The 22,392-nt window shown below is 43.9% G+C and overlaps 1 protein-coding gene across 1 annotated transcript; it reads right to left on the bottom strand.

Annotated features, from left to right (window-relative positions):
* Positions 1 to 128: 128 nt before the first annotated feature.
* Positions 129 to 21,756, bottom strand: LOC118562030 (major histocompatibility complex class I-related gene protein-like). Its single transcript, XM_036134328.1, has 6 exons — positions 21,387 to 21,756; positions 20,995 to 21,264; positions 12,075 to 12,353; positions 10,972 to 11,271; positions 944 to 1,048; positions 129 to 520 (listed from the first exon to the last, which is right to left on the bottom strand). Exons 1-6 carry the CDS (start codon positions 21,430 to 21,432, stop codon positions 483 to 485), a joined length of 1,038 nt encoding a protein of 345 aa, XP_035990221.1. The 5' UTR covers positions 21,433 to 21,756; the 3' UTR covers positions 129 to 482.
* Positions 21,757 to 22,392: the final 636 nt, after the last annotated feature.

Below are 22,392 nucleotides of genomic sequence, written 5' to 3'. Positions count from 1 at the left end.
AGCAAACAACTCATAGGAAGAATAAAAATATTTATTTCCACAAATGATAATATTGTTTAAATGAAACAACACCATCAACATTTGATAGACGAAAAGATCAGCTCAACTTGAGCTATTAAAAAAGGCACAGTGCCAGGTAGGGACTAAGAAACACCACTACACTTTTGAGAAGCTGACATCGTATCTGACACCAAATTCAACCCTGAATGTAGAAACTTGCTTTAAAAATACATTTTCCAAAGACAAAGGTTGTTGTTTTCTCCCTTTAGTAACAAATATATGGAGTATTAGTTTATAAGAAGTGATTTAGTTCAATTGGATCAAACAAGTTTGACTTGAACTGGTTCTATTGTTTGATAAATAAATGGGCTTGGGCAAACGTACAAATTTGGGTTCACTTACTCATTCGTATGTGAAAAACAATTCAACACTTCATAGAAAGAAATTATAATGAATTCAAACATCAGTTAATGGATTGTTTATCAGGTCACTGAAATCACTTCAAAGCCAGTGCCATGAGCTGAAAGATAAGAAAGAGTGGTGGTAAATACAATGCAATGACCCTATAGTGCCAAATAGAAAAGGTGGGTAAAGTCTTAAGGGCGTTAAAATTAAGTTCTTATCTGTAATATAGTTCCCTTATCTTCAGTAGATGGGTTGCATATATGCACACAAACATTTTCAGATTGACTTGTTTTAAATTATTAAAATCAGCTAACACAGTGGTTTATCTGATCTATCAGCCATGAGATATCAGCCGTGAGCCTCTCTGAAGTTTTACATTAAGACAACAATATTAAATCTGACCTGATGCAGGTCAGGAAAGCTTTACTGATAGTGTTTTACAATGTCACTGCAACAAAATTCTCTCTATTCTAATACAAGATTCAAACATTGATAAGGGAACAAAAAATATATCATCCCAACAATTCAAGTCATTTACCTGTGTTCCTTTTATAGAGCACATATCCAGCAGCAGCAGCAATGGAAACCAGAACAAAAGTAATCACAGTAGCTATGATGGGGATGGTTATGTTACTGGTCCTCTCTGGTAAACAAAGAGAGAACAACATAAAAGATGGTTATTACACCGTTACAGAGCTTTTGCATTAATCTAACTCTATCTAATTCAATTCTGATGTTAAATTCTGAGCTTTCGATCAACTTAAACAAGCTTTTAATTCATTTTAATCTGTGAGCTAAAACTATGAATCAGCTTCCATTAGAAATGATGGAAATCTTAAAATGTTAAATATTTTTTTAGGCAATGATGTGACTTTTTTAGTCGTATTTAAGTAAAGTGTAAGCCTGTTTGTAGTATTTGTGTATATGTAGTATGTACTGTATATATAAGTATCAGCGGGCACATGTGAATTTATAAAATGCGTGTTTCACATGGCAAGATTTCCAAATTGTTGGTTTATGTTCATAACCTGAGAAAGCCCACAACAATTGTAGATGTTACAGGTTTGCTCCTACAGTGTGTAGTGTACAGCCACACGGCAATAATGCGCCACACACAAACAGATTTCACTTCCGAACATTCAGATGTCAGATGGGAAAACTTACAAAACCTCATGACAGATAATGTGAATTCAGAGTAAATAAACGTGGCTGACGAGGAAGAACAATGGCAGTGAAGTAAAGTCATTTTAACTGAAAAAACATTTGTAAAACATAAAAGTGTTGGTTAAAGGGTGCTCTACTTGCAACACTAGGATAAAGAGTTTAGTTGTTGTGTTTTTTTCTTTTTTTTCCCCCCTGTGTTTCGGTCACCTTGCTTTCTGATTGGCTATACGCTGTCATACTCAAAAGGTTTAGTGCTAATTTGCTTTGGGGAAACACCCCACATAGAAGGATATCAGGCCAAAACGATTAAAAAATATCCTTTATTTGAGGTCAGAGTGGTCCCAACATTCTCCCGAGCAGACTAGAACACTTTTGACATGGTAGGAATATCTCATAAGATTACCTTTAGAGCCATCTTGATAATCAGGGCAATATCTCCCCACATTAACAAAATATCTCCACAGACTAAAATAAATAAATGTGCCAGGAAATAATCTACTAATATAAATAAATACTTAGAGCATACTGTGAGCAGAAAGACTGTCCAGAAGTAATACTGCTAAATATTTAGCATTAGAGTAATAAAGGCTGTCAACCGGATTTATATCTGTGAGCTAAAACTATGGAACAGCTTCTGTCGGAAATTACGCAAATTTAAAAATGTTTTTTTTTTTAAGCGCTTATGTGACATTTTGTCAGTATTTAGGTAAAGTGTAAGCTTATCTGTTGTGTTTGTGTATTTACAGTATGTACTGTATATATAAGTAGGAGCGAAAATACAGCCTGTCTGAGAATGAGACAGTCTAGCAGAAAATCGCTGTGTGTAAAATAAAGGAAGATAAAACGTAAAAAGGACACCACAGCCAACCAGCTGGAACATGATTCAGGAACATCTGGGTAGTCGCGCAGTCAGTGGAAACTGTAATGAATCACGGCAGCGGACCCAGAATTCAGCCAGACCAGCAGAGGTTCTTAAAAAAGGGATTTATTTAACAAAAAGCAGAGCAATGCAAAAAGGACTGAATAATCAAAAAGACTAATAAAAACATCCAGAACTTCATAGGAACACAAACTGACTGGTAACATGGCAAAATAACTCAGGTTCTCTGGAAGGGAAAAACTTGGTCAAAATTCCAAAAAAAACAAACATCAGATCAGGATTGACTCACCCAAAAAACATGACAAGACCAACAAGGCGACCTGGCACTGATGTCTGGTCTCAACAGTATATATGGAGGTGGAGGCAGGTGAAACTGGTGAGAGGTGATTGCAGCAGGGGTGGAGTTAGGCAGGTGTGCAGAGTAAGTAATTAGACCAGACATCAGTGCTGAGGCTCAAAACAAGAACAGATCAGAAACCAAACCTAAAAAGCTGAGAGGACAAGTGGACAGAAACAAACTACACCAGACCTTATAAGAAACAACCCCGAAGTATAAAACTAAAACAGAAGATAAAGCCAAGACTAACACAGATGACCAAAACAGGATAAACTAACTGTAAACAAGCAAATCAGGAACCTAGACAAGACAAAACTCAAAGCAGCCAGAGAACCTAAGGCAGGAGAGTGAACAAACCAAAACAGAACCTAGAATATTACAGAGCCCCTCCCTCAAGGGCGGATTCCAGACGCCCTCCAACGTCTACAGGAGTCCAAAGAAAACAAGACAGACTGGGCGGGTGGAGGGGGTTCCAGGATGGAGGGCCAACATCTGAAACAGAAAGCTGTTAATGAGGTCAAAAAACACAACTCCAAACAGAAAACAACCCTAAAAGGGCGACCCCGGCGTGGCAGAGTCTCTACAGGAAAACCCTGCATCAGAAAGCAGAGCAGGGCTTTCGGCGGCCGGCGTCGGAGCAGGGCTTTCGGCGGCCGGCGTCGGAGCAGGGCTTTGGGCGGCCGGCGTCGGAGCAGGGCTTTGGGCGGCCGGCGTCGGAGCAGGGCTTTGGGCGGCCGGCGTCGGAGCAGGGCTTTGGGCGGCCGGCGTCGGAGCAGGGCTTTGGGCGGCCGGCGTCGGAGCAGGGCTTTGGGCGGCCGGCGTCGGAGCAGGGCTTTGGGCGGGCCGGCGTCGGAGCAGGCTTTGGGCGGCCGGCGTCGGAGCAGGGCTTTGGGCGGGCCGGCGTCGGAGCAGGGCTTTGGGCGGCCGGCGTCGGAGCAGGGCTTTGGGCGGCCGGCGTCGGAGCAGGGCTTTCGGCGGCCGGCGTCGGAGCAGGGCTTTCGGCGGCCGGCGTCGGAGCAGGGCTTTGGGCGGCCGGCGTCGGAGCAGGGCTTTGGGCGGCCGGCGTCGGAGCAGGGCTTTGGGCGGCCGGCGTCGGAGCAGGGCTTTGGGCGGCCGGCGTCGGAGCAGGGCTTTGGGCGGCCGGCGTCGGAGCAGGGCTTTGGGCGGCCGCGTCGGAGCAGGGCTTTGGGCGGCCGGCGTCGGAGCAGGGCTTTGGGCGGCCGGCGTCGGAGCAGGGCTTTGGGCGGCCGGCGTCGGAGCAGGGCCTTGGGCGGCCGGCGTCGGACAGAGACTAGAGGCGGGTCCTCCTGGACCACCTCCTCGCAGGGCTTGAGGACACAGACCGGAGGCGGGTCCTCCAGGACCCCCTCATGGGGCTTGGGCGGAGGCAGGTCCTCCTGGACCACCTCCTCGCAGGGCTTGAGGACACAGACCGGAGGCGGGTCCTCCAGGACCCCCTCATGGGGCTTGGGCGGAGGCAGGTCCTCCAGGACCCCCTCATGGGGCTTGGGCGGAGGCAGGTCCTCCAGGACCCCCTCATGGGGCTTGGGCGGAGGCAGGTCCTCCAGGACCCCCTCATGGGGCTTGGGCGGAGGCAGGTCCTCCAGGACCCCCTCATGGGGCTTGGGCGGAGGCAGGTCCTCCAGGACCCCCTCATGGGGCTTGGGCGGAGGCAGGTCCTCCAGGACCCCCTCATGGGGCTTGGGCGGAGGCAGGTCCTCCTGCGCAGGCTCGGGGACCGAAGCGTCAGTCAGTCCCTCAGAAACCGATTCAGAAGCCGAGGCGTCGGCCGGACCCTCGGGGACAGACACAGGTGCCGAGGCGTCGGCCGGACCCTCGGGGACAGACACAGGAGCGGGTCGGCTGTAGAAAGCCGTGAGAGCTGCCCTATAATGGCCCTCAACGTCCCTTAATTTTGCCTCCAATTCTGCAGAATAACTGCAGCGAAGAGCCTCCCTGAGGCGTTTAATTATGGGGGCAAAAGTTCTTATTTTGTCCTCCAAAGCCTTGTAGTCGGCATCTGGGACCCCACTAGGAGGAGCAGTAGACGTCTCAGGGCTGGAAGGTGGAGGAAACTGAACCGCTGGACAGGAAGTGGCAGTAGGGGCCATGGAGGTATGCCGACAGGAACTGAGACGCAACAGCAGAAGGTGGCTGGACAGGCCCATTTGACCGCTGACCGGGACCGCTGCTGGAGGAGCTGCAGACAAGCCGTCGTCTTCTCCTCCGGCAGCCGGACAGTGAAGACTGCGGGGATGCTGATCCCTCCTGACTGGATGGAGCCACCGGGCCCCGCGGCGATCCCTGTGCCTCAGTATCAGGAAAAGGATACGGGGTCGGCTCCGGGAAAAGGTCAGGACGAAGCTCCTGCACCACCTCCACGCTGACCTCCAGAAAAAAACCCGGGTCTGGATGGCACCGCTGCGGGGGAGTGTTGCTGCCAAGGAGGTGACGTCTGGGACCATACCCGGGAGGGCAGAGCACCAGCCTAGAACCCTCAAATGCTCCCTTCATTACAGCTCTGCAGGGAACAGAGCCCTCTGAATGCTGCAGACTTAAGTAAAAACTTAAAAAGCTGAGCAGGAAAAAGGCAAAAAATAATGAACTTACTGATCTGGCGATGGGTCCAAAAACTGGCCAGGTCGTACTGTAATGAATCACGGCAGCGGACCCAGAATTCAGCCAGACCAGCAGAGGTTCTTAAAAAAGGGATTTATTTAACAAAAAGCAGAGCAATGCAAAAAGGACTGAATAATCAAAAAGACTAATAAAAACATCCAGAACTTCATAGGAACACAAACTGACTGGTAACATGGCAAAATAACTCAGGTTCTCTGGAAGGGAAAAACTTGGTCAAAATTCCAAAAAAAAACAAACATCAGATCAGGATTGGCTCACCCAAAAAACATGACAAGACCAACAAGGCGACCTGGCACTGATGTCTGGTCTCAACAGTATATATGGAGGTGGAGGCAGGTGAAACTGGTGAGAGGTGATTGCAGCAGGGGTGGAGTTAGGCAGGTGTGCAGAGTAAGTAATTAGACCAGACATCAGTGCTGAGGCTCAAAACAAGAACAGATCAGAAACCAAACCTAAAAAGCTGAGAGGACAAGTGGACAGAAACAAACTACACCAGACCTTATAAGAAACAACCCCGAAGTATAAAACTAAAACAGAAGATAAAGCCAAGACTAACACAGATGACCAAAACAGGATAAACTAACTGTAAACAAGCAAATCAGGAACCTAGACAAGACAAAACTCAAAGCAGCCAGAGAACCTAAGGCAGGAGAGTGAACAAACCAAAACAGAACCTAGAATATTACAGAAACATCATTTAAGATTGTGGAGAATGACAGACGTAAGATCATTAAAGCATTTTTAGACTCATAAACAGCTGATCACTGACTAATCGGAAATATGGTGGGAAAATTAGAGAAGAGACCCGTAGATGAAAATACAGCAATACCTAGGAACTGAGACTTAATAAGAAGTAAGACCAGAGGTTCTGTAAAAACTAAGTGCTCAAAAAACAGAGAGGTCCTGGAAAGTCAAAGCCTGAGTGATTTTTCAGAGACCTTTGAGCTGTGACTCTCAAACTACAACAGTGACTCCAACAGATTCAAAGAACATTATCAAAGAGCTTTGAGCAGAAAAGAAGAAACAACTGAGCTGTAAAGAACCTCGAACATCCAGACCCAAACTAGAAAAGTCAAGCTTTAAGATTTCTATTTATACTCGCCAATGTCTCTGAAATACATAAATTAAAAATCACAAAAAAATCTCTTGGTTAAATAAATGGTACATGTGGTTCTGTAGAACAGATTACTGGATCAATGTGTGCTTCTGTGCTTTTTTGTCTTGTTGTGTCTCTGCTCTGTCTTCTGTAACCCCCAGTCGGTCGAGGCAGATGACCGTTCATTCTTAATTGTTTGGCTGGGAGATGCTAATGCCCGTTAGACCCTTCCTTATTTTACCCCTGCTGTGCAGTGACCTACTTCCATTAGAACTGTAAATCAAAACAAAAGGCTTTATTTATTAACAAAATGAGCAAAAACAAAGCATAAAACACCATAATAACAACTAATACGTCAACAGGATGTGATGATCTTTCATAAAAAGTTTGAATGCAGAGTGAGCTACTGGTGTATAAATTTAAAAGAAAGTCAAATAATGTGGCGATACACCTTTAAAAAAAACACAAAACATTAACAATGGATAGCAGACATTGTAGAACATATAACAATAAAAAAATAAGCAATTAATTGTTTGCACAGTTCATAAAGCAGCACAGGCCTTTCTAAATTACCTTCGTATTAATATTTGTTAAAAGCGATATAACAAAAAATTTAAAGAAATGTGAACAATCTGAATGTTGGTGCTTTTTACACCACATCATCAATGCAAATAACCTTCCTGAGAACATCTGTTTGATTTGTATATTAAACTGTTAGTTTCATCTACTTAAAAAATGTCCATGTTTTACTATCCAACCTATTATGCTCTAACAGCCTGAGGGAAACTCTCAAAGATGTAAACAGAGAGGAACATGCGCACACGCATACACACACACAGAGAAAGAGCACTCGTAGCCAATTTCCACCACTCTTGTCACATCTTTCTTGCAGCGGCAACGTATGAGTGTGACGTGACATCAAGGCATGGCAGCTGAATGCGCTAATGGATCGGCCAATATGATACAAGACAAAAACATAAATATCAGCTGAAAATATCGTCCGGACAATATATCGGTCGACCTTTACTCTGATTGGAGAATATGAATTACGTAGAAATACAACCTACGCATGAAGACAACCCGTTTTCTGAGCTGACCGCTGACCGAACTTTTGGCAGTGGCGGCGGGTGGTGATAATTGTAGGGTGGGCTAACAGATAATTATTTATATGTAATAAAATGCTACAGACTGGATTCCAACAACAGAAGCATGCAACTAGAAATAAAGAACATCTGCAAAAAATGGACATGTCCTTTTTCAGCTTAAAGACAACTGCTAAAAAGCCACCAAAACATACCAAAAACCAAGCTTACACAGAGCCTCTGTCAGTTGGCCAGCCTAATTCGACTGCATTAGGAGTTTCAACAATAAATGTTTTAGATCAACAATTCCTTGTTGAGTCCAAGCTGTGTTTCCTCCAAACAAACACGGAAAGCAGAAAAGAGACGTCTCTGCTATATTTGCCATTAGCCAAGTCACAGAAAAACTGCAGTTTTGACGCTTTTCCTATTGCTGGATTTCAATATCCTTTGGTCTATACGCCCCTAACCTCTTCACTTCCATTTTTTTTCTCAGAAATCAAATAATCCACCAGGGGTCCGTTCTTCGTACGTCGCGAACTCAGTTAGCTGGATTTGATTGTTGACGATTTGGCCTGATCTTGGATCGTTTGGTTCTTCGAAAGACATCCTGCACTTGTTGTCATAGCAACATGTGCGCCAGCTTAGACCTGCTCCAGAGCAGACTTATTTAATGTAAACAGGATTAGATCGCAGCTTTATAAGCGGAGGAGATAGGGAAGTCTGCTGTAGCCATGTCGTCCATTTTTACGACAGCAACCTGTTGCGGAAGGTGCAAGAATAATTTGCAGAGTTTTTCGAATTAATCGCGTATTGCGCAATAGACAGGATCCTTTAGCGCAGCGCAACAGTGTAATTGTAGAGAGATTTTTCTTGGTGGCTGTTATAAACAGACAAACACATCATTTAACAGTGGCTTTTAAAGAGGAAAAAGTGGTGTTGGAGCCATAAATAGAAAATATTTAAGTTATTTGTATGATCGTTTGCTTTTTATTTTTATCATCATATTCAATAAGAAGATTTGTTCAGGCCATTTTATTGTGAAGTTTAGTTTTACTTTGAAAGGCTTGCTTCCAGCCGAGCCGTATATTGTATTAGAAAACAACTATGGATGTATTATCTAGACACGGAGCAATACAGTTTTACCGTGTAAACTGTGTATGACTTGGAAAAGGAAAAACTTCATTTTTTATAGATAAAGAAATTTTAGTTAAAATTCCCAGTTTGCACGCGTCCTTTACTTCCAGTGTCAAAGGAATGACATCCATATTGAATCTGTCGCCATAAAAAGTGCCTTTTTAAAATAAAGTATAATAATTAAAGGCTACCATTTTGTAGAATATTCTTACATTTCACTTTTACTTGTCCCCATGTTCTAGTGGGTCCCATGGAGGCTCTGACATAAAAGAACAAAGTAAATATGAAATTATTAAAATGCAAAAATACATACTGTTGAAAGTGATAGAAACATCTACCATGGACAGCACTTATGCATTTAATTTTTCTGCTACTTTTTGCCAGTCCTCTCTCCTGGCTTTAGCAGACTTTGAGGAGTTACCTGTTGTTTTAATTAATGACTCAAATTCAGCATAACCTTCCATTAAAAGCTCGTGTTCTGATTGGGAGAAAAACTGTGGGCGTTCTTTGTCCATGCTGAACAGCCAATAGCAGCGTTGCTGATCATTGTTTCTATTATCGATACATTTCCCCTTTTAAACAAACGCATGAACGCGCAGTTGTCTCAGATAACTCAATCCAGCCATACTAATCATAAACAACAGGTGTGTTCGAAGAACCCAATTAGCCGGATCAGGATTAGCCGGATGAAATCATCTTGGATGTGTCATTTGATCTCGGATGTTTTAAGCAACGTACGAAGAATGGACTCCTGGTTTATGTTAATCTTGCTCACCATCGTAGCTACTTGGTCTACATCAAACCACACCCACATAGACTTTCCCGCTCGATGCATGTTATTATACGTCCGCCAACATTGCCTAAATTATGGTCTTGGGCTCACTCTGGGCTGAACAAAATTAGCTCCAATGAGCTGCAAACTGAGGAGTCGTGGAGAGACGTCTGTCAATCATTCTGAACCATGAAAGACATTACACAAGCGGGGTTGTGAAAAAATAGCCCTATGGAAAGAGCCTGGGATTTCCTGAAGACTATTTGGCACTGTTCTTTTTTTTTTTTTTTTTTTTTTTTTTTTGGAAATTTGACAAAATATGTGACCTATAGTTTTTAAAATGTGTTTATTAAGTATTATAAATTTTTTATTGTAAACATCAGGCAGGGCTTAGCCCTACTAGCCCACCTATACCAGCCGTCCCTGACTTTGGTATTCAATTTAGACATTAACAAAGCCTCATCAGTGCTCAACAGCCCATATTATATCCCCAAAACCTCAGAAAATTAAAACAAAATTTCACAGGGTCTTTAAATTGGCAAAATTCATTGATCAGATTGAAATGTGTTTAGAATAAAAACGAAAAAATACTCTGAATATATATGGGCACTAATAAATCCAATCATGGTATATGTTTATTTGGAGACGGCTTTATACAGAATAAAAAACACTGAGCATGGGTGTCAAATTTCCCTGTAAAAACCCACAGAAGAAGTTGTACTTCTGTCTGTGCTGAAAAACAAAGAAAACAAACAAACACAATTCTTCTTCTAAGCACCCAGAATGGTAGGGCAAAATATTTGTGCCACCAACTTCAGTTTGTAATCACCATTCTGAGCATGCAGTGAGGTTGGCAGGAACGTCTAAATCTCACACACTGCTCCCTCAATGTCCCTTGACTACACATTCACTTTGGTGAAACACACACACACATATATATATATATATATATATATATATATATATATATATATATATATATATATATATATATATATATATATATATATATATATATATATATATTACCATATTCCTGCATTATAGGAGGAGAGACATAAGTCACATATGCACAGCTAAGACAGTTTGACCTAATTCTACTGAGAGGTTCGGAACAAGTGTTTAGATGGATGTTGTTCAGATTAAAGATTGCCATATTCTGCACGGGGTTAACATATTCTCCCTGTGCATGCATGGGTTATCTACGGCTTCGTCCCACAGTCCAAAAACATGGCTGTTAGGTCAGTTGGTTGGTCACTCTAAATTGCCCTTAGGTGTCTGTGCATGCTTATTTGTTCTGTGTGTCTCCATGTTACCCTGTGACAGACTGCCAAAATGAAGCCAAAATTGGCTTAATGAGTCATGTGTCAGCTAAATTGTGGAAATGGGACACCTTTTTAAAAATTTATAACAAATCGACAACAAATTACACAAAAGCAACAGGCACATCCTTTGGCTTACCTCTGTTGGTTCTAATACTTGCTTCATCCAATTTAATGATTTTTTCCTCTTTGGCAATAAGCTGAAACACACAGTCGTACCTCCTCCAGTCTTCAGGACTGATTGAGGAAATGTTCAGGTAAACCCTCATCTGGAAGGTCCCATCATTGTTTGGAAGGATCTCTCCATGATCCACATTCTCATGAATCTCTTCCCCATCTTTCCTCCAAAACAAAAGGGCTCTGTTTGGATAGAAACCTGTAGCGTGGCAGCTGACTGGAGAAAAAGGCAATCTTTGCAGCAGAGACAAGGAGGGATGATCTGGGAATGGAGAAAATAGAAAGGGGAGAAACAATCGGTCAATAGAGTAAAAAAGGGTTGCTATACAAACAACAGATTAAGACAAACGATGGGGAAATGACTGGGACGATGAAGATAAATAAGAAACAAGACTAAAATATAACTTGTAGCAATTGCAAAGAGTTCAGACCAGGCAGTGACACCGAAAGATGCACCTTACATCTAGTCTTAAATCAACCTTTTATGTTTTAGGTCATTTTGTGATTAGAAAACATATTATTTTTTGCTCCAAGGCAGAATAAGAGTGAGTACTTCCCCAATTGTTTTTTACTTTTGATTTACTTCAAATGCAAATATTAATGTAGACTATGATAATTTTACCTTTTAAATTATAATGTTATGGGTTTTGGGATCTAAAATGTGGAGCAAAATCTTAGTCATGCTATAGCTAGGAAAAACATATCACGTATAGGTATATGATGCTGAAATGATTTTATAAATTATTCCTATACACTACTGTAACATCATACCTCAGAATGGATGCTCCAAATGATCCTGACTTTAGTTTAAAGCAGCAACAACACATTCAACACAGAGAATGAATACTTGGACTTTTACCATCCCACTAACCAGATTCAAAGTTGTGTTGACCCCCAAAAAAAAGATTTAGATAAGGTTTTGATGTTTTGTTTCATATATTTGAAATACAGAAAGAAACAGGGTGATGCCTTTCCACTTATTCTGTTATTGTTCAACTTGGAAGTGAAATAAACACAATATTAAATACTTTTTTTAAACAGTAATATAACTTTTCATATAATTACCCGTTCTTGGTGGAATGCTCTTCATTATGTCCAATGATCCTTTAAGCCACTGGGGGCACATCTGGGTGAGAAGCTTCCTATGGAACATTAGTCCAGCAATATCAGCGTTCCACGCAACTTTAATTGAGATAGCTTGTGGTTGTAGCGCAACCCATGTCAGATTGTCTAAATTCAGAATCATGAAGTCTTCTGCGTTATAACCAAACTGTAAAACAGCCTTGACGTTCTGGGTCTCCTCATCCAAGGCACAGGATAATATCATCTGTAAAATATGGTTTCCTGAGAACAAAACAATTGGACAATTTGAAACAGATAAACAAGATTGCAGTTAATAATAACATTCAGAACCCTAACAAAAAGGATACGATTTCCTAAACCTGTCATTCTTTTACTTTTAACTACTGAATTTAGCAATTTCTTTAAATAGAAAGGCTAACAACATCTTTGAAAGGAATAAAATTATGGAAAAGGTAAGTACGCTCAACAGAAATATAAACACTTTTGGTTTTGCTCCCATTTTTTAGGAGATTAACTGAAAGATCTAAACTTTTTGCACATAAACAATTTCACCATTTCCCTCAAACCAGTCTAAATCTGTGATAGTGAGCACTTCGCCTTTGCCGAGATAATCCATCTCACAGGTGTGCCATATCAAGATGCTGATTAGACACCATGATTAGTGCACGGGTGTGCCTTAGACTGCCCACAATAAAAGGCCACTCTGAAAGGTGCGGTTTTGTTTTATTAGGGGGTAGGGTCTGGGGACTAAGAAAACCAGTCAGTATCTGGTGTGACCACCATTTGCCTCACGCAGTGCAACACATCTCCTTCGCATAGAGTTGATAAGATCGCCAATTGTGGCATGTGAAACGATGGTCCACTCCTCTTCAATGGCTGTGCGAAGTTGCTGGATATTGGCTGCGGCTCTGAGCAGCACAACGGCAGGACGACATTTTTTTATGCAAGTTACGTCACGTTTTTTACGCAAGTTACGCAGACGGCATTCAGTTAGCAAGTACGACGTGACCAGGAGAAAAACAAACAAAAACAAAATGCCGCCCCATCGGTTAAACGGTCGAAAGTTTAGCTTCATTTTAAGTAAGAGAAAGATGGCAATGAGTTGCTTTGCAATCATTGCAAAGTGGTATTTACATCCGCGGAAGGAAATACATCCAACAGGCAGACACACCTGCGCACACAACATACAATTTAACGAATGCCGTGTTTTTGATTCTTACTGGACAGAAGCTAACGTTACGACCAGCACTGAAGGAAACTCTGGTGGTAAGTAGCTAGTTTTACATCACTGGCTGTGCTTAATGTGGTGCCTAGTAAATCATATGCCATTTCTGGAAATAAACGAGAAAGGCACACTCCCTTAATAACCCCAAAGAGAGGTAGGAAACCTCTCTTTGGGGTTATTAAGGGAGTGTGCCTTTCTCGTTAATCCATTCCTTCATTGGTAGCATGTTTCATTAGAACTACTTGTCATGGTTTTCAGGTGACGAGCCCACATGCAGATACGATCGGGAGGCAATGCACAGTTTTAAGATGTTTATTTTAGGAAACAGACAGATCTATGGACGGAACTACGGGTGAGTCGGCTGGGTCAGAACGTCAAGGCTGGCGAGTCTGTAAGAAAGAGGAAGTAAGAAACTCTGAAAGTAGAACCAGGGGAATTGCTAGAAGTGCGCTGCTTACCATTTAGCTGGGCGGACCTAACCGGGAAGAAGTAGCGTCGGGAATACTCTATGATTCTACTCAGCTGGAGTTAGGCGGCTGGTGGCTGAGGACGGCTGATGTAACTGGCGAGGGATCCTGAGCGAACCTCGTCGGCAACGGTTGACAGATGGATTGACCAGAGTGAATGCAGAACCAGCAGAAACCGGGAGAGGGGAACTCAGGCCTCGCTGGGTAACATCCAGGAAGTATGAGGGGAGCGCCAGAGCAAAATCTGAGCAGGCGGTTCTGCTGGTCTGTTTCTTCGGAACGAGACGTCAAGACGGGTGAGTGCATCCAAGCACCAAAATCTGAGGCAAAACAGAGATCCAAAAATTAGTCAAAAACGAAGAGCAAAAACTCACAAGCTGGTTTCCGAGAGTAGGGACAGAGGCCACGTCGTACCACGACTGGTTAAGGCTCTGGCGTCTTCCATCTGTCAGCGCTCTGCTTAAGAAGCCAGAGGAAGCCGCCTGCAACGAGCTGCAGGTGTGGGCCACGCCTCCTCAGCCAACCAGACACACCTGAGGAATAGAGTTAGAGTAGAGCAGCACAGAGAATCCTGACACTACCCCCCCCTCAACGGCCGCCTCCTGGCGGCCCAGACGAAGAGGTGCTGGGCTGAGTAGCCCAAAAATCTGAAATCAAGTCCTTATTCAAGATAGTAGCTGCGGAAACCCACGAGCGCTCCTCAGAGCTACAACCCTCCCAGTCGACGAGGTATTGGTGACCCCTACCTCGCCGACGGGCATCCACAACCCTGAGAACCCGAGGGTTCTGACTGTCCTGGGAGGGTGGAGGGGGTCCGGAAGGAGGGCACAAGTTGCTGTCCAAAACGGGCTTGATCTGGGACACATGAAAAGTAGGGTGTACTCGGGAGTGAGGGGGCAAACGTAAACGGACGGTGCTCGGGTTAATCACTGTCTCTATCTCATAGGGACCAGTGAACCGGGGAGCAAGCTTCTTAGCGGATGGGTTGGACAAAACGTCTCTGGAAGATAACCAAACCTTCTGACCGGGGCGATACTGAGGAGCTGGTCGGCGGTGCTGGTCGGCAAACCTCTTGCTCCGCTCTGCGGTGCGAGTGAGGGCAGTGATAGTTGATCTCCAGATGTCCTGGCAGCGAGCAATGTAGTCGTTTACGGAGGTGAAGGGAATCCTGAGTTCATCTGTGGGTAGAAGTGGAGGCTGATATCCTAAAGCAACTTCAAAAGGTGAACGTCCAGTAGCTGAGGTGATGTGTGAGTTAAGGGCATACTCCACCCAGGGCAAAAACTTGTTCCAGTCAGAGGGTGAAGATGACGTAAGGCAGCGGAGAGTAGTTTCTAGTTGCTGGTTCATGCGTTCAGTTTGGCCATTTGTCTGAGGATGATATCCAGAGGTGAGTGTATAACGGGCACCCAGAGCAGAGCAAAAGTGCCGCCAGACCTGGGAGATAAACTGAGGACCCCGGTCAGAGAGGATGTCAACAGGGATGCCGTGAAGTCTGAACACATGTCTGATAAGAAGCTGAGCTGTCTGGAGGGCGTTGGGTAATTTGCGGATAGGAATAAGATGACAGGACTTAGAAAACCGATCAACTACCGTCAAGATAGTTGACATACCTTGGGACAAGGGGAGACCGGTAACGAAATCAATCGCAATGTGGGACCAAGGACGTCTGGGGATGGGAAGAGGATTTAACAAACCGGAAGGTGGCTGAGTAGAAGACTTATTCTGGGCGCAAACGGGACAGGCTAGAACATATTCTCTAACATCCTTAGTCCATGAAGGCCACCAAAAACGCCGGGAGACTTGGGACTGGGTTCTAAAAATGCCCGGATGGGCGGAAAACTTCGTGTCATGACTCCAACGTAGAACCTCAGGACGAACAGACTGGGGAACGTACTTAAGTCCAGGTGGCCCTGTACCTGGGTCCGGGTCTAAAAGTTGGGCCTGTCTGATTCTGTCCTCCAGATCCCAATGCAGCGCTCCAACAGTACAAGTGGGAGGAAGAATCGGTTCCGGCTCCCTCTCTTGTTCAAAAGAGGTAAACAGACGGGACAGTGCATCAGGCTTGACATTTCTGGAGCCGGGTCTGTAGGTGATGGTGAGGTTGAATCGAGAGAAAAACAAAGACCAACGGGCCTGTCTTGAGTTGAGTCGACGGGCTGACTGCAGATAGGAGAGGTTCTTGTGATCTGTCCATATTATGATGGGCTGCTCGGATCCCTCTAACCAGTGCCGCCACTCCTCCAACGCTAGTTTAATAGCTAGTAGCTCACGATCACCTACATCATAGTTCTGCTCTGCCGGGGATAAACGACGGGAGAAGAACGCACAAGGGTGTAACTTACAGTCAACCTCAGACTGTTGGGACAAAACCGCTCCCACCCCGGTATTAGAGGCATCGATCTCTAAAATAAACTGTTTGGCTGGGTCGGGGTGAACTAGTATGGGAGCCTGGGAAAAACGAGACTTAAGTTTACTAAAAGCCTCCTCGGCCTCTAGACTCCAGACATAAGGAACCTTGGGGGAAGTGAGAGCATGTAAAGGAGATGCTACCTGACTATAGTTCCTGATAAAGCGCCGATAGAAGTTAGCGAAACCAAGAAAGCGTTGGAGCTGTTTGCGCGACTCAGGAACAGGCCATTCCACCACTGCCCTTATCTTTTCCGGATCAGACTTCACCTGTCCGCCCTCTAAAACCAGACCAAGAAAGGAAACAGAAGACTGGTGAAAATCACACTTCTCGGCCTTAACAAATAAGCGATTCTCTAATAATCGCTGGAGAACAAGACGGACGTGTTGTTTATGTTGTTCTAGGTCACGAGAGTAAATCAGGATATCGTCAAGATAGACGAAAACAAAAACATTCAGAAAATCCCGAAGGACATCGTTCACCAATGCTTGAAAAACTGCCGGAGCATTGCACAAACCAAAAGGCATGACTAAGTACTCAAAGTGACCTAGCGGGGTCTTAAAGGCCGTTTTCCACTCATCCCCCTGTCTCACCCGAACCAAATGATAAGCGTTGCGCAGATCAAGTTTAGTAAAGATCTTAGCATTCTGGACTGGTTCGAGGGCTGAGGATAATAGAGGGAGCGGGGTACTTATTCTTAACGGTTATTTGGTTAAGCCCTCGATAATCGATACAGGGTCGAAGGGTTCCATCCTTCTTACCAACAAAAAAGAAGCCGGCGCCCAATGGGGAGGATGAAGGACGGATTAACCCAGTAGCTAGAGATTCCCCTATATACTTCTCGAGCGCTTGACGTTCTGACCTGGAGATGTTGTAGAGCCGACTCACCGGTAGTGGAGCCCCAGGCAAAAGGTCAATAGCGCAATCGTAAGGGCGATGTGGGGGAAGTGAACAAGCCTGAGTCTTACTGAATACCCTCCGAAGATCGTGGTATTCTTCCGGAACTAGCGAGAGGTCAATAACGTCCCCAGATTCTGTCTCAGGGGAAGGGGTAACAGATACAGGGCGAGCGGACTGTAAGCAACGAGAATGACAAGCTGGAGACCAAGATTCTAGTCGGGACTCGGCCCAGTTAAACTGCGGGCTGTGGACACTTAACCAGGCTAAACCCAAAACAACGGGTGAACGCTTTACAGGGAACACGAAAAACGAAAGTTGTTCCCGGTGGTTACCCGAAACTATCACTACTAGTGGTCGAGTGCGATGGGTGATTAAAGTTAAACTCTGCCCATCTAAAGACGACACCCGGAGAGGCTCGGGTAAAGGTTCGACCGGCACACGAAGCTGATCCACTATGGTTTGGTCAATTAAGTTGAAGTCCGAACCGGAATCAACTAGAGCCGAGACATCGAAAGTATCTTGATCAAACATTAACGTAACTGGTAAATATAAGCGAGAAAGAGATGGCGCCTTAGTGACTACTCGGGGGCTAGAACTACTAACGTCCACCGTTCTCCCCGTTACGAACGGTGGACTGGGTCTTTTGGCCGAACCGGACAATCTCTAAGGTAATGACCTTCCCCTCCACAGTATAGACATAAGTTGCCCGAGAAGCGCTGTTGACGCTCCTTATTAGTTAAACCAACCTGGCCCAACTGCATGGGTTCGGGAGGTGGTGGAGCGGACCGAGGTTCCCTATGGGTGAGCGTGGAAGAGGTGGATGATCGCAAGACTTGGTTCGGTCTAACTCGGCTCCGACTACGTAGCCGGGAATCCAAACGGATAGCTAACGCCACAAAATCCTCAAAATCCCCGGGTTCCTCCACCCGGGCTAATTCATCCTTAAGGGATTCATCAAGAGCTTGAAAAAATACTGCCTTTAACGGTCTTGGTTGCCAATCCGCCGCAGCGGCAACCGTACGAAACTCCACAGAGAAGTCTGAAACGCGTCGACCGTGCTGTCTTAACGAGAGGAGATGACGAGACTGGTGAGCCGAATCTAACTCGGGTGAAAAAATAGTTTTAAATTCGGTAACGAATTCCTGAAAAGTAACCCCAAATGACTGACTATCAGGGAATCGAGCCTCAGCCCATCTAAGTGCCTTACCTGTTAGGAGTCGTAATACATAAGAAATCTTAACCTCATCTGAGGCGAATGTCTGGGGGGATCGGTTAAACACCAGTTTACACTGAAAAAGGAAACCTCCGCAACTCCCATGGTCACCAGAGAATTTATCCGGACTAGGTGACGCGCCCTCAAGTGGCGGAGCCCAAAGCTGATTATCAGTGCTCGGAGCGACGGGAGGCGGGGTGCTAATGTTTTGAGTGACAGGCGACGTCATCGCGGAAGTAACTGTGTCCATGAGCTGGCTAAACTGAGCGGCTAATCTATGAAGCTGTTCCTGTGTTGAATTGACGGCTAAACCTAGCGACTGCATCTGCTCTTGCTGTGCGGCTAACTGCCGCCCGAACGTATCCGCTGGACTTTGGTGGCCAGAGCCTTCTTCTGTCATGGTTTTCAGGTGACGAGCCCACATGCAGATACGATCGGGAGGCAATGCACAGTTTTAAGATGTTTATTTTAGGAAACAGACAGATCTATGGACGGAACTACGGGTGAGTCGGCTGGGTCAGAACGTCAAGGCTGGCGAGTCTGTAAGAAAGAGGAAGTAAGAAACTCTGAAAGTAGAACCAGGGGAATTGCTAGAAGTGCGCTGCTTACCATTTAGCTGGGCGGACCTAACCGGGAAGAAGTAGCGTCGGGAATACTCTATGATTCTACTCAGCTGGAGTTAGGCGGCTGGTGGCTGAGGACGGCTGATGTAACTGGCGAGGGATCCTGAGCGAACCTCGTCGGCAACGGTTGACAGATGGATTGACCAGAGTGAATGCAGAACCAGCAGAAACCGGGAGAGGGGAACTCAGGCCTCGCTGGGTAACATCCAGGAAGTATGAGGGGAGCGCCAGAGCAAAATCTGAGCAGGCGGTTCTGCTGGTCTGTTTCTTCGGAACGAGACGTCAAGACGGGTGAGTGCATCCAAGCACCAAAATCTGAGGCAAAACAGAGATCCAAAAATTAGTCAAAAACGAAGAGCAAAAACTCACAAGCTGGTTTCCGAGAGTAGGGACAGAGGCCACGTCGTACCACGACTGGTTAAGGCTCTGGCGTCTTCCATCTGTCAGCGCTCTGCTTAAGAAGCCAGAGGAAGCCGCTTGCAACGAGCTGCAGGTGTGGGCCACGCCTCCTCAGCCAACCAGACACACCTGAGGAATAGAGTTAGAGTAGAGCAGCACAGAGAATCCTGACACTACTGGTAGCTGGAATTCTTATATGATTCTAGCTATTGCAATGGATGTAACGGAACATGCTACGAAGTTGCTCCGCAGTTCAGGGAGCAAGAGAAAGGTGATGCTCGTTTATTTAAATCAGGGGGAGAAAAGTTTATTTCCCAAAATTCTACAGTAATGCTTTTTCATTAAACGGATGGCTTCTCGGTTAGATTTAGATGACTGAGGTTATCTAAAGAGAGATTAATAAGCAACTGTCACAACAGACTTACATTTTATTGTATTCTAAACAACTCATCTACTGTATTTAAGTTTGTTCTTATACTCCTTTTTTATTTAAACAAATATAAATGTTACTCCAGTTGCACATTTGCTGTGGACATCTTGACCTTGTAAGTTTGTAAGGTCGTGTGATAGTTAATTATACATAGTTGATGCTCATCATCAAACTGTTTGTTCTCCTTTTTTCCCCAAATTGGAATCGAAAAGGAATCGAATAATAAGGGAATCGGAATCGTGAAAATCTTTTCAATTCCCAACCCTATTAACTATTAACTAAGAATCGAGGGAAGACTGAACAGAAACAAGGAACTTAACATGTTGGGCAAAACTCAATCTGGCTAAGAAACAGCTGTGAGATAATCAACACAAATACATGCAGCTGGAAAGGTTAATAGGGTGAGAAACTAAAAAGAGATGTAACACACAAACCAAACTTTTACTCAAAGATGCACAATCCAAAGAACCCCACAGTGAAGCCAAGTCTTATTTCTTCATATATATATATATATATATATATATATATATATATATATATATATATATATATATATATATATATATATATATATATATATAGTGTCCGGTAAAAAGTGTTTTAGGACACCTATAAAAAACATTTTGGTCAAATAGCCTGATTGTTCTGAAATAATTGCGCTGGCTCAAACGTTGGCTGGTAATGGCAGGACAGTTTAGATGAGTAGATTATGTGGCCAACGCATCACAATGAGAGATCTTTCTCTCAGCTGCTTCTTGTGAACGACTTACGATATTGACAGTGAAAAAAAGCATTAAGGTATGAATAACTGATTTCATATTTATTTCACTCGTAAGTGACCAAGGTATAAACAGGAAATATTAATGGACTCTGCGAATGTCTGATGATGGACATGTCGTTGGACTTTATCCCTTACATAGACTATATGAAGTCAAGAACACAGACACCAAGTGGGTCCAATTTGGAGCTGTCACAGTTTACTGCATTTAGGGAGAAATCGATATTGATTTGAGGATGAGGCTATAGGAATGCTTTATGAACTCATGAATTTCATTTATTTGTTTGTAAGAATCCTATTTAGTAGAAATAACTAAAATCTCCATATAAATAAAAATTACGACACCCAATCACTGTATTCTTTTCTTCACATTCAGTGATAACATTTAGTAATTTGTGCTTAAAAGGAACAAAAATAAAATCAGATAAATGAGATCAATTTAAAGCCATGTGCCTACCTTCTGGTTGTTTGAAATTCTCATTCAAAACAGCGATCATGCCTCGAAACAAGTTTGGCAAATGTTCAAAACACTGGTTTCGGTAGAACTCTAGCAGCTCGTGGTTGTCATGGAAAAATGCCTTCACCCAGTCAGAGTTCGCTTTCACTGTCTTGTTGCTGCCGTCGCAAAAAGCGTCTGAATTATCATCAACCATAGTATAAATCTGAACATCCAGAATGTTTGACAGCCCCGAAGATGCGGTGACGAAAACCGTCAGAGCGTGATTCTCTTTGGAGACATAAAATGCAAGTAAATCGCTCTGTTTAGTAAAATTCCTGATAAAAAAAAAAAACAAAAAAACATCGCGCACAGAAACTTGTAAAATTACATAAATTAAAGTCTGAGGTTACCTGATGATGCTTGGGAGAAGAGATAAAACAACAGCAACACCATCATGCTATTCTGTCGTTAGAAACGTCCCGGTGAATTTATTAAGCCTAGTTTAACAGACGCAGTTGTAACAGGGCCACTTCTGTTCCCATGGGCGTGTTTGACAGCGGAGAACTTCGGTGAAGCGAGAAAGGCATAAAATGATTCGGCTTTTCCGGACCAATAACTCGTCTGCGGATAATTTCTTCTACACAACCGACACCTCTCTGCAACCACAGTAAGACAGACGATGAGCTAAAACTGTAGTTTCTTCAAAAAAAGTCTCCCACCGCGATGGGAGAATTGCGTTGGACTCTATGCAGAGCTCGCTGGTCCGCGAATGCTTAGGGACCGTCTTCTATGGGGTTCCGATTGTACCAAAAATAAGCAGATGTAATATGTCTAGATGTTGTGTTGTTGTTGCATATGTGTTGTCTGCATAAGTAGAAGTTGCACATGTATTTGTTGTATATGTAGATGTAGCATTTGTCTATGTTGCACTTGTCTATGTTGTAAATGTCTATGTTGCACATGTCTATGTTGTAAATGTCTATGTTGCACATGTGTATGTTGCACATGTCTATGTTGCACATGTCTATGTTGCATTTGTCTATGTTGCACATGTAGATGTTGCACATGTCTATCTGCTATTGTGTTGTTAAGTCACTGTGATCTTGCCAGTTTATGTGCAGTAAACTAACCTACACCTTGCAGTTGTTTTATGATGCTGTTGCCACCTGTTGTTGGTTCATGTAATTGTCTGCACGTCTGTAACTTGGTTAAGGTCATTGCTCTCAGCTGTTGGTATATGCTGTTGGTCCTTGTCGTTGGTTCATGTCGTTGGTCCTTGTTGCCTGTTCCCCTCGCCATCACAAACAGTGGAAGTACATTTTCTTTTGTCTAAGTGTTTGTTTAAAAAAAGATACAAAAATGTTGTTATTTCATTATCAATAGCTCCAAAATGCTTAGATTTCCACGAATCTCGTG

The sequence above is a fragment of the Fundulus heteroclitus genome, unplaced genomic scaffold (genome assembly GCF_011125445.2).
Source record: "Fundulus heteroclitus isolate FHET01 unplaced genomic scaffold, MU-UCD_Fhet_4.1 scaffold_80, whole genome shotgun sequence".
Lineage (NCBI taxonomy): Eukaryota > Metazoa > Chordata > Actinopteri > Cyprinodontiformes > Fundulidae > Fundulus > Fundulus heteroclitus.
Note: the sequence above shows the minus strand (reverse complement) of the source record. Positions and strands in the feature narration are given on the sequence as shown.

Bases quoted from the DNA above. Each gene is read 5' to 3' on its own strand.
- LOC118562030 (XM_036134328.1), bottom strand. From the start codon at position 21,432: ATGATGGTGTTGCTGTTGTTTTATCTCTTCTCCCAAGCATCATCAG. The intron at 21,265-21,386 runs GTAACCTCAGAC...ATGTCTCCAAAG, and splicing joins CTTCTCCCAAGCATCATCAG to AGAATCACGCTCTGACGGTT. The intron at 12,354-20,994 runs GTAGGCACATGG...TTTTGTTCTCAG, and splicing joins GAATTTCAAACAACCAGAAG to GAAACCATATTTTACAGATG.